This window comes from Eleginops maclovinus, chromosome 9, assembly GCF_036324505.1.
Source record: "Eleginops maclovinus isolate JMC-PN-2008 ecotype Puerto Natales chromosome 9, JC_Emac_rtc_rv5, whole genome shotgun sequence".
In the NCBI taxonomy this organism is placed as follows: domain Eukaryota; kingdom Metazoa; phylum Chordata; class Actinopteri; order Perciformes; family Eleginopidae; genus Eleginops; species Eleginops maclovinus.
Window position 1 is genome coordinate 11,279,705 of NC_086357.1, and position 12,119 is coordinate 11,291,823.

Here is a 12,119-nt window from a genome sequence, read left to right on the forward strand (position 1 = left end):
ATAGTACATGATTAAAAATGTAAGTTAATTAGTCATACAAAAATAATACTTTTGTATGCCATAAAATGTTAAGTGTAGTCTGTAGGGCATGACGTCATATTATGGTCTGCAATAAAAATGTCATAGTATAATATGCCATACAAATCTCATATCACTTGTTTTATGACTCGTACTCATACCATAAAAATGTCAATTAAAATAGCATGAATAGAATGTCTTATAAAAGCTTTGATCTTATTATAGGATGTCATAAAAATGTCAGATAAAATGTTTTAGTATGTATGTAATAGAAACATGTTATGGTTTGGCATAACAAAATGTATCGGGGGGGGGGATTATCCACCTGCGTCAAGGCGTGTTGGAGCTCAATACATGATGAAGGGATCAAGAGGAATAGGGAAATGTCATTCAATTCGATAAAGTGTTACTCAGCAACCCACCTTCAAACCCTTCAAGAGCAAGAATGGCTTGACGCTGTGCATACTTTAGAAACATTTTTATTACAGTATCTGAGTACAATGTTTGTTAATCATGTGTCACACATCTACAAAATGAACACAAGTAATTATCAGTTTAAATCTACAAGGCCTCGTAACACAAGGGGAGCGATCAGCAGAGACGCAGACACCCGTCTCTCTGCCTCCCACATTTCATACTTTACAGGTTATTAAATTAGGGCACAGAATTTGGGAATCATTTGATCATTTTGGAGTGTTCTTCTGCCTTTCTCCTTTTCGTCAGGCTAACAACAGAGGGTGAGCAGACCTCTGGTTTATATTTAATAATAATCACTCTCAGGGAAAAATGATGAAGAGTTGGGAGTCAGTCTGGAAGCACATTTGAACAGTTTGCACTAATCCTGCAAGTACGGTGTCTGATCGCACACCGGCCATCAGATTTAATTACAACTTTTTAATGTTGTCACCTTGTAAAGATCAGGAAGTGCTCACCGTCCTGAACAAGAAAATAAACAACCAAAAACTTAAACTAACACCACTGACAGAAACACAGAGAGGAGACATGGGGAGAAAGACAAACATAAGTTGCCAGAGCTTCATTGATTCAAAAACATAAACACACAAGAAAAACCAAAGTCCTACAATCAACATAAACATTTTATTCTAAAGTGTGTAAGGCAGCTGTACATGAGAGATTGTTTACTGAGCAGCTGACACACAAGTCAAACCAAGGACTATCTGAGGTGGCTTCTACCCTTTCCATAAGAGTGTTGTGTCCCTAGGGCAAGAGGTTTTGTCCCATCCAGACTCGCTCCAGATCCTGATCCTGTCTATCGTCTTATACTCATCAAGTGATCAACCATTTTCAGACTGACTCACTGTCGCTGCAGCTGTCGCAGTAACTGTACCTGTCAGTGTGTGTTTTCAGGCGTGGTTATGTGTCTGAGTTTGTTTACTGGCCGCTCCCCTCTTCTGGCGCCTCCTCTTCCTCCTCCAGTTCGATTAGAGGAGCGTGCCGGTTGGCCTGCGAACCCTCGCTGAAGAAAACCCTCTTGATCACACCTGACTTAGGAGCCCGGATCGTATGCTGCATAAACAAAAACAATTTTAATACAAATGCAACACAGAGGGTGTGTGCCTGGGAAATATGGGTGAGAATGTATGCGTGTGTGTGTGTGTGTGTGTGTGTGTGTGTGTGTGTGTGTGTCTCACCTCCATCTTCATGGCGATCATGACCATCAGCGGGTCTCCTACAGCCACCATGTCTCCGGCCTTCACCATCACCTGAACACAGCACAGGTTTGTTTTGGACAGAGGACACACTCTTTATTCTTCCCAAGGATAAATATGTTCAAGGATATGAGGAAGTAATGTCCGTTTTTATTACTTCTTGCTGGAATTATCTTTTTAAAGCTGGGTCTACTTTGAATTATTCAGCTGTTCAAAATGATGGCAGTCGCCCTGCTCTTATGACTTCTCCTTCAGTTTATTACATCGGCTGCCGGTTCATTTCAGATAAACAATAACACATTCTGAGGTGCCCCCATACAGAAAATAATAATGTGAGGAGGAAGAAAATTGCATTTCCGTCACAGGTTCACTTATTTTATATCAGAAGGAGTATAACAGTGCTTATCCAAACAACAAAAGGGTGTGTTATAATCTTCAATTCCAGAAGACGACTGAGCAGTTATGGCTCATTTTTGGCCGTGAAAGTAGAAACGTAGCTTCACCTTCTCTATGGTTCCGGTCATGGGGGCCACAGCTCCGCCCTGAGCCCCGGATCCGCTCACAGCAGCCAGATGCTTGGGCACGGGCACGGACACCTGGGCACTGCCCTCCTGCAGAGAGGACGTTCAGATGTCAGAGAAACAGAAGAGACAGATAACTGGCAGCTGGGGTAGGAGGTTAATTCCCCCTGATGTCAGACGTCAAATGTGGCTCCTACAAGATGACAGACGCTTAAGACAGGCGGTATAGACGCTCTCTGCAGCGACAGGTGGAGTATGGATGTACAGCTTTTATAAAAATCTCTTATTTGGGAACTGAACCTCCAGTAAATCAACTATTAACAGGGCAAGTCATCTAATAAACAAATACACATTTTAAATATATGTATAAAAGCTGAGGTTAGAATAAATATAGATGTATTTAAACTGTATATCAGCAAATTAGAGTCATTTAGTCTTTGAGTAATGAGGGACTTTTGTTTTTTAGATTGGGACATGTTCTCTTTCCATCCACTCAGAAATACAATTAAGAGAAAATGCCTAATTGGGTTTTGCTTTGTTGTCATTTTTCACTTATTTCTGCATTTTGTGAACCAGAAATAGTTCAAAAATAGCCAAGAAAATAAAAGACATATTAATCAATATTAAAAAAGTTGTATAAAACATTTTCAATCAAAAACAGATACCACATTTGAACTGTTAACAGATCAGTGGAAAAATGTTGCATGTACAGCTACATTAGGCTGACTCCAGCTAGTGTTCGTGTTGTCTCGTGTTGGCAGAAGCGTACCATGGAGAACAGGTGCACCGTGTTGTCCAGGATCACCAGTTTGGGGCGAGACTTCACGCCGTCGACGGAACAGTGGAGGAACGACGCACCGCCTTCCAACTCCAGCTCTCCGGTCACATGGTACACCTTCTCTCCGATCTGAAGGATTAAATCAGGGGTTTTCAACTGGTTTTGTCCCAGGGACCACCATTCGGACTAGAAAGCAATCCGCGGCCCACTGATGTGCCTGCGCGTGCGCGTGTGTATTTGGTGTTACATGCATAGCTCAATGCATGAAACATGAAAGAGAGGCCACGCAGATTTTATAATAATAAAAGTAGATTTATTAAATTAAATTAAATTAAAGATTATTTTAAAGAAAGAATAAAGAATAATAAAGTGTTGTGCAATTCAGTATTGGGAAAAGTAACTAAAAATGTCATGCAAAGTCAGTCTAGGTGTGTGACAAAACAACAACGGAGAACAAAAATCCAACAACACCGGAGAACCAAAATCCAACAAATGAAGACCAAGGCAGCCTCAACTGCTGGCTGGTCAGGGCTTTTATAACCCAGCCAGGACAGACCTGTCACCAATCACCTGCTGTAGAGACAGAGAGATTGAGAAAAGCAGAGAGAGATTGAGAAAAGCAGGGAGAGAGAACAGGCTTACCATTAACACAGGGCGGGGCCTAAACCCGCCAGGGTCGTAACAGTGAAAACATGGGAGAATTAGGCCTACCTGTCAGTGTGATATCTGGGCGTGGTGAAGTCCACACAGCCTGTCTATTCGTGGCGAAATGGTAGACAGAGACAGTCTCATGTCATTCTCTGGATCAAGCCTAGCCCTGTACTTATTCTTTAAGTACGCCAGTGTAGAAAAACCACTCTCACACAGGTATGTGGTTGGAAAAAGCAAAAGACACCTCATTGCTTTTGCAGCAAGCTGTGGAAATTCTGTCTGGCAACTTATCCAGAATTTAACAAGGGGCTGTGTGTCGTACATATGCCTCCTGACAGAGTCTGTGGACATCTCAATCAGCTTATCCTCTTCCACAGCCGTCAGACTTGACCCTACTGATGCATCGTCACTGAATGGGAGCAGGATCCACTTGCTGTCACGGCGCCACTCTTCCGAATCAGTGAAGTACTTTGCGAATTGACGCACAAGCTTCCTCAAATGCTCACATATAGTGTCGTTGATGTCAGTGCTGTCAGGGTATTCCTCAACTGAAGGAGCCACCCTCCTTACATGCGCAAACAGTCCAGTCTTGCTGCCACTCATGGCTCGGGCCCCATCGCTGCATAATGCAACGCACCTCTGCCACGAGATATTGTGCTCCGTGAAAAAATCGTCCAGTGCTTTAAATATTTCTACACCGGTAGTTCGCCCGGGCAGTGGTTTGCAAAAAAGAAATTCCTCGCACATAGTGCCACTGTCCTCGTATCGCACAAATGTTAACAGTTGCGCATCATTAGTAACATCTGTCGTCTCGTCGATTTGAAGGGAAAACAGAACTGTCTGAAGTTTTGCCATCAGCTGGTCTTTGACATCATTTGCCATTTCCCCAATTCGTCTTCCGATTGTGTTGTCTGACAACGGAATAGTTTTTAATTTGTTGGCACATTCTTCGCTTACCATAGCTCTGCACATATCTATGGCTGCTGGCAATATAAGCTGCTCTGCAATGGTATGGGGCTTCTTACTTTTTGCAACCCTGAGAGCGACCAGATACGATGCTTTCAGTGCGTTTTCATTTATTTTTGCACTCTTCCTCATGGTAGCCTGCTGTCCTTTGAAATCACGCAACATCTGTTGCATGTACTCAACGGGTTTGGCCTTCAAGTGGACGTGATGCGTCTCCATATGCCGCGTAAGTTTCGACGGCTTCATAGCTTCATTACAGAGAATTGTTGAACATACGAAACACAGTGGTACCTCCTCTCCTGCTCTGTCTGTCGTCACTGTGAATCCATATTTAACATATTCCTCATTGTATTTTCTTTTTCGTCTTTTTTGCGAAGTTGACGCTTCGGAAGCCTGTCCTTGCCCTATCGTGGCGGCCTGTCCCTCTGTCGTGGCAGCCTGACCCTCTGTCATGGCAGCCTGTCCCTCTGGCACTTTCCTCACTACAAAACGATCCATTGGTGCTAGATATATAGCTAGACTAGTACATATGTAACAAATGTTTGCTGTACTACAACCTATCTTAAAATACTCTCGTCGGCTATGCTTATAAATGTGTGTCAACTTTGCTCGCAAGACTGTACGTAATGAATAATAAGTGAGGTTAGCGACGCAACTCATTACCATTAGCGAATCACAGGCTACCATAGACTGGATAGGCGCAAGGCTACATTCTGTCAGCTTGAATTTCCTTTATATTATTTTAAACATATTTTTCACGATATGTAACGGTATTCTGGAAATGTGTTGAAATATCAAAGCGAATTTATATTAAAAAAAAACAATGGTGAACTGATCAACATAGGCTCTTGTCACGGACCACATGCAATGCCGCCGCGGACCACCAGGGGTCCGCGGACCACCGGTTGAAAACCCCTGGATTAAATCATTTTGCTGTTGATTAACTTACTCTTTACCTTGTTCTCTACTCATAGTCTTACTTTTACCACAGTGGTTTTATGATATAAACTCAAAAGTCCAGTTGTTGGGTTTTTTTCTGGATTTTGCAAGAGCACCTCACAGCTGTCATTAGTGAGAGGAGTTCAGGTTTTCAGTTTGCTGATAAAGAAGACCATTTTCAGATTGGATTGAAAGCTGGTAAATTGTTATTCCTGAGGTCAGCAGTCGTGCTTAACATTAAAATAGATGAACATTGAACTATAGGAAAGAAAATCAGACTCATCATAACAGTGCAAGCTCCAAATAAATAAACTCCATAAATTAAGTTAAGCGCCACTTGTATAAAAAAAGTCTTGGTGCTTTCTGTGAAAAAAAAACTGTGCTTAAAGATTTGAGATTCAGGACACACTCCGGCTCACCTGCATCGTGTAACTGCCATCTTTGTTGTACCCAACAACCATCTCCACTTCTAAAGACAAAAAAAACAAGTAGAAAAGTTGAGTGAAAAAACAATCAGATTTGAGAGGAGGAAAGTCATTTAAGAGAGGCTTTAACTAACCCTCATCATCACTGATTTATATTTGGCCTTTGCAATGACATTTATAACAGGAACCTTGAATAATGAATATGAGTTCATTACCAAACTGCCAGAGAAGATCAGCTCCGAACTTAATTATTCAAACAGTCATTAAAAAGTCATGAATCTACCTAACTTTACTGATCTGCCGTTAAGACAGCACTCTACATCAGTTTCAACTCCAACCAAGTTAACATATTTAAAATCGCTTTTGGGTCTATGTTAAATGAGTACTATGAAAAAACAGTAGTAATCCTACCAGGAAAGTGCTTAAGTCCAAATAAAAGGAATTAAATCAACAACACTACTTTTTAATGCATACATTTGAGGATTTGCTCTTTTCTTTTGGCCATTATAAATTAAATATGTTTGGCTTTGGTTGATAGGGCTAAACAAGGACCTTTTGGGGCATTGTTTTCACAATGGAAAATGTATAGAAAAATAGTCAAAAAGTAAATTGATGATAATGTAAGTTTATTGCAACCCTATTTGAATTGACAACTGTCAAATGGTGTTACCCAAGTCTACCCTTTTAGTAGAAAAACAAGAGTAAATCCTTCAAAATTAGACAAGGTCCTTACACCTGTGAATCTAGTTGTCTTCTTTTTCTTCTCCATCCTCCACCTTCCCTCCTTTTCTGCTGCTAACACTAGGGGGCAGTGAAAGCTCACCATATTGCTGTGACTTACTTTTGTCTCCCAGCTGCAGCTTCATGTTTCTGTTAAACTGAATGTTGCTTCTCCAGCCACTGCTGGAGCCGAACGGAGAAAGGGGTCTGAAAATCACAAAAATCAAGTCATTGCACGCTTTGTATTCATTTTCCAAATCAAACCGTGGTGGACAAATGTAATCCCCTCACCAGTGGAGGTCTGTGCAAACTCCTGGGTGTGTTTCTTCTCCTGTAGCACCAGGCCCAGTGCCGCCTGGCAGATGGTCTCCCCAGAAGGAACTCTGGGAGTGGGGAAGAGGTCCGCGTAGTACTGAGGGATGAAGCTGGTGGTCACGTTTCCAGCCTCAAACTCCGGATGGCCAGAAAGACTCAGCAAAAAGTCGATATTAGTGTTCAGTCCCACGATCTGAGGACAGAGAGGATGCAAAAACAGTTCATACTCATACCGTGACTTCATTATTGTTTCACATGGTTAGTTGCATGACATGCATAGCATGATTTGACAGTGTGTGTCTTACATTGTACTGTCGTAAGCAGTACCGCAGCTTCTTTAGGGCAGCAGAGCGGTCTTCTCCCCACACCACCAGCTTGGCAATCATCGGGTCATAATGTGCCGACACCTCGTCTCCTGAAACATACACAGACACCATGTTCCTTCTGAAATATGGTAAATAAAGGGGCAAAAAACCTGTACAAGCCTAAACCTAACTATTTTTTCCTTGGTCTTTATACTTCAGAAATATAATGACTTTTGTTCTCTGTGCGATCAGACTGTACAGCTACTGGAATACTTCGGGCAATGTCAGAAGGACTCTAAATTCTGTTTTGTTATGTAAAGAACGAAAAACCTTCAGTATAAAAACAACCACAGCTAGATCGAGACTCCCTACCTTCCCTGACTCCAGTCTCTATGCGTGTGTGTTGGTCTGGTGTGGGGGTGGAGAGATGCAGCAGAGGTCCCGCCCCTGGGAGGAAGTCGTTGTTGGGGTCCTCGGCGTAGATGCGAGCCTCAAAGGAGTGTCCCCTCAAAATGATGTCATCCTGGAGGAGAGGCAGGCGCTCCCCTGCTGCCACCTGGAGGGGATTTACACAGGGTATTGGATGAGACTGAAAATGCATTTCCTTTATATAAAAAAAAAAAACTTATGGAGCGTAATTTCCTCCCTTTTTTTTGCTCTCTCCCTCCTGTCTCACCCTGAGCTGCCACTCCACCAGGTCGGTTCCAGTGATCATCTCAGAGACGGGATGCTCCACCTGCAGCCTGGTGTTCATCTCCATGAAGTAAAAGTTGTGCTGGGCATCCATTATAAACTCCACCGTCCCTACACAGGAATACAAACAAAGCAATGTTGACATGCTGTGTGTTGGGGGGAGGGGGGTTGAGGCGCTGTGGTGAGGTGTGTGTTAGTGTGTCTCACCTGCCCCTACGTAGTTGACAGCCTTGGCTGCTTTAACTGCTGCCTCTCCAAGTTTCCTCCGGACCTCAGGACTAATGTCAGGCTGAAATCATAGAAATAGAAAAACAGAATTAAAATACAGCAAAACAATTCAGTTGACACAAATCTATTCAAGTGATCATACCTGTTATATTCAGTTTAAAACTACAGACACGTCTGAGAAGTTCCAGCTCTAGGGGTTATTTTAAAAAGATTGCAGCAGTCAACTCTATAAACACAGCTGGACTGAGTGTGTGTGGAACGTTTATCTAGCTTATGTCACCAACATAGTAAAAGAAAGACACCCGTTTCTTCAACCAAAATAAAATACATAAATAAAACAGAAACCTAAACTTAGACAGTTAATGGAATGTACATTTCTGAGTACAGAAGAGGCAGATTTTCTATTCCTTGTTTTGACACTTCCTTTGAAAACAGACATGTAATGACTTCAGTCTATAAGGAAAAGGAGAACCACTTCCTCTAATCTTACAACAACACCAGGGGATTATCCTCGAAACATATCCTAAACCTCAAGTCCTAGCTAAATGCAGCAAATCCACCTTAATTTTTGCAAGAGATATGCCTGTCATTGTTTAAATTAAATTAAGGTGATGTGTTTTAAGTCTTCATTTTAGTTTATTGACGTGTGCACAATCACAGCAACTTGCAGAGTTCCCTCCGGAGTCAGAGTTCCCTCCGGAGTCAGTATAGATTGAGCCGACTGCTGTTACTCGCTCACCCCTGGTGCCTCCTCTATGATCTTCTGGTGTCTCCTCTGGACGCTGCAGTCTCTCTCAAACAGATAGACAGCATTGCCGTGCATGTCCCCGAACACCTGCACCTCCACGTGTCTACAGACAGACAAATACAGTCAATGGTGATGGAATGTTTAAATAAGCATGGTTAGCGGTATCTGATTGAGTAGATTCATTCACATTATTATTTTTACCTGGGATCCTCTACAAATTTCTCAATCAGCATGACATCATCGTTGAAGGATTTTCTGGCTTCTCGTCTCGCTGACTCCAACTGCTCCAAAAAGTCTGATTCTGTCGGCGCGATACGCATCCCCTGAACACACACACATACACACAGTTATTCTAGGTTTCCTCAAGTTTCTTTGTCAAAGTTATTTACGCATCCTCTCACCTTCCCTCCTCCTCCACGGACTGCTTTAATCATCACAGGGAATCCTATCTTGGCAGCCTCTGCTTGCAGTCTCTCATTTGATTGGTCCTCTCCATGGTAACCACCAATGATTGGCACCCCGGCAGCTGACATGATGTATTTGGATGTGCTGAAAAGGAGAAAGCATTTTAAAAGAGAATAGGTGAACAATTTTTGCTATAAATGCTTTTTGTTTTTTCAGTTTTTTCTTTGAGGAGTACATTTTTACTACAGTTAATTCACTAATTCTATTTAAATGTATTCTATTCCTCATCACTGATTTGCCTAAAAGGGACTTTATAGTTTGTAGAGTTTACAACACACTCGTTGGACCTTCAAAGCAGATAAAAAGCCTCCACCCAAAATTTGGGAAGAAACTTCAGGAAGAGTAATGATGCCTCCTCTTTGAGACCACCAAAAAAATCATTCTAAATGAATGTTGAACGGATATAAATGTTCATATTTGATGAGTGTTACCTTTTAATGCCCATGTCCCGGATGGCAGATGAAGGTGGCCCAATAAATATGATGCCTTCCTGTTTACATGCTTCCGCAAACTCTGTGTTTTCTGACAGAAAGCCATAACCAGGGTGGACGGCCTACACACACAAACACATGTTTAACAAGTAAAATTCCCTTGAAATTTCAACGGGAAATAAGACACGAAGGACAGGTTGAAAAGACCTAAACATAATAATGTCCTATTTTATTTCAAATGCGTCCTTTAAGTAAGAATGAAGAAAATTACAGAATATTTGTTCTTGCCAAAACTGTTGACAACAAGTAGAGGGTCACTCACATGTGATCCAGACCTCTTTGCCACTTCCAAAACTTTCTCCATCGACAGGTAACTCTGCTGGGAGGGGGGAGGGCCAATGTGATAGGCTTCATCTGCCTACAAAAAGACAACCCTGAGAAGCAGATTCTAAAGACACAGCTTTATTTTTGTGTTAGCCATCATCTCACCATAGCCACGTGCATGGAGTCTCTGTCTGCATCACTGTACACAGCCACAGAGCGGACGCCCATCTTCTTGGCCGTCCGCATCACACGACACGCAATCTCTCCTCGATTGGCAATCAGCACCTTCTCTATCCTTCCCACCTCTGAAGAAAGATGCAACAGACTGTTTAAAGATAATCCCAAAAAGAAATGGTCTACAAATGTATTTTACAGCCGTCAACACCCCACAAAATAATCCCAAACATTGTATAGGGCTTGCAGACACCACTGTCCAAGGTCTGTAGAATTCAAAGTTGCTAGATACTGATCAAAACAACCACAGCACAGAGAATGGTTTGATCCAAAATGCAAACCAGACACTACAAATAATAATACGGTCGGATAACTAATCGGCAACTATTTTAATAATCGATTAATAATTATATATCTGCTTTATAACACTGCAATGAGAATATATTTCAGCTGTGAACTGTGGTTGAAAAAACAAGCAATACAACTTTGTAATGTTGGGATTTGAATTATTTTCTTAAGTTGTATAGGATAAAGAAGTAATAAACTAACAAGTTAATTCAATAAGCGGCTGCAGCACTTACGTTTTGTTTGTTTTTCCCTGCACAAGATACCTAACTTGCAATGTATATTTGTGGTAATTCAGTGCTTAATCTCATGCGAACCTTACCCAGAACACCATAACTCTGGTATGCATGTTCTGATCAGCCTGGCTCCCAGAAGAGAGAGAGCTAAAGTTTGAATACCAAAACTATAAACACTTAAACTGCAACACGTCCCCAACTGAGCCATGATTTCCTTCACTCACCTCCTGAGACGAACCTCACGCCCCTTTTGGTCCATGACAATTTTCTGAGGAGAAAACAAAAAACTTTATGCCATTCAAATTTCTGCATGGCTTTAAGGTGCAGAGAAGATGCTAAATAGAAAACATGCGATGTTTCTAAATAGCACATACAGTAATGCAAACTTCAGTCTAAATAGTTAGGCTGTTACCTATAAAAGACTAACGTCAAAACTATAAACACATCAGTGTGCATGTTAAGGAGCAGCATAAGCCATGCTAGCTGGGAGTTTGCTACCTTTATTTAACCTTGCACAGCTCTTATCCGTGTCATCAGCTTGCATAATGAAAAAAACAAAAACATTTTAACAACACGTTGAGGTAGACGGTAAAACAACGTCCTGATGTCATGTCCAGGCATCATGAGCACCAGCGAATAATAAACAATGTGATATGTAGCAATGATAGCTGCACAAGTGCATCCATGTTAACTCAGACGTGAAATAGCATTGCAAACCTTGAAAGCGAAAAAAGGTTAAAAAAAAAAAAAAGATGCCGTTTTTTGTCAGACTACATAAGAAGGGGCAGACTGCTTTAGGCAAAATCACAACGGACTGTATTGCTTAAATGTACTCACTGTGTGAAAATCCTCAGACCCTGCAGAGTTGGGAAACTCAGTATAACTGCAGCCATAGCTACCAGCTGCTTAGGTGCTAGCTGCTAGCTAGCTATCTCACTAAATAACCAGCTGAGGAGGAAAAGGCGAAGTATTATTATATTAAACAGCTCACACACAGTTTGGTTAATAACTTCACAGAAGCAAACTACTAAACCAAACCATGAATAATATTCCGAAATTTTAAATATCACACTGGAACTTATAAAAACAAGCATTCACGTCTTAATATAATTATTATTATTTGTGACCTTTCCAAGGACTCGTAGTGACGAAGGAGCCAATGAGAAA

General features: G+C 41.6%; 1 protein-coding gene across 1 annotated transcript; it reads right to left on the reverse strand.

Moving 5' to 3' along the window:
- Window positions 1–481: 481 nt before the first annotated feature.
- On the reverse strand, window positions 482–12,076 carry mccc1 (methylcrotonyl-CoA carboxylase subunit). Its single transcript, XM_063891560.1, has 19 exons — window positions 11,790–12,076; window positions 11,177–11,220; window positions 10,363–10,502; window positions 10,196–10,291; window positions 9,874–9,995; window positions 9,379–9,526; window positions 9,179–9,300; window positions 8,969–9,080; window positions 8,209–8,290; window positions 7,985–8,112; window positions 7,681–7,864; window positions 7,309–7,418; window positions 6,980–7,196; window positions 6,810–6,926; window positions 5,963–6,012; window positions 2,979–3,116; window positions 2,192–2,299; window positions 1,671–1,742; window positions 482–1,545 (listed from the first exon to the last, which is right to left on the reverse strand). Exons 1-19 carry the CDS (start codon window positions 11,843–11,845, stop codon window positions 1,411–1,413), a joined length of 2,181 nt encoding a protein of 726 aa, XP_063747630.1. The 5' UTR covers window positions 11,846–12,076; the 3' UTR covers window positions 482–1,410.
- Window positions 12,077–12,119: the final 43 nt, after the last annotated feature.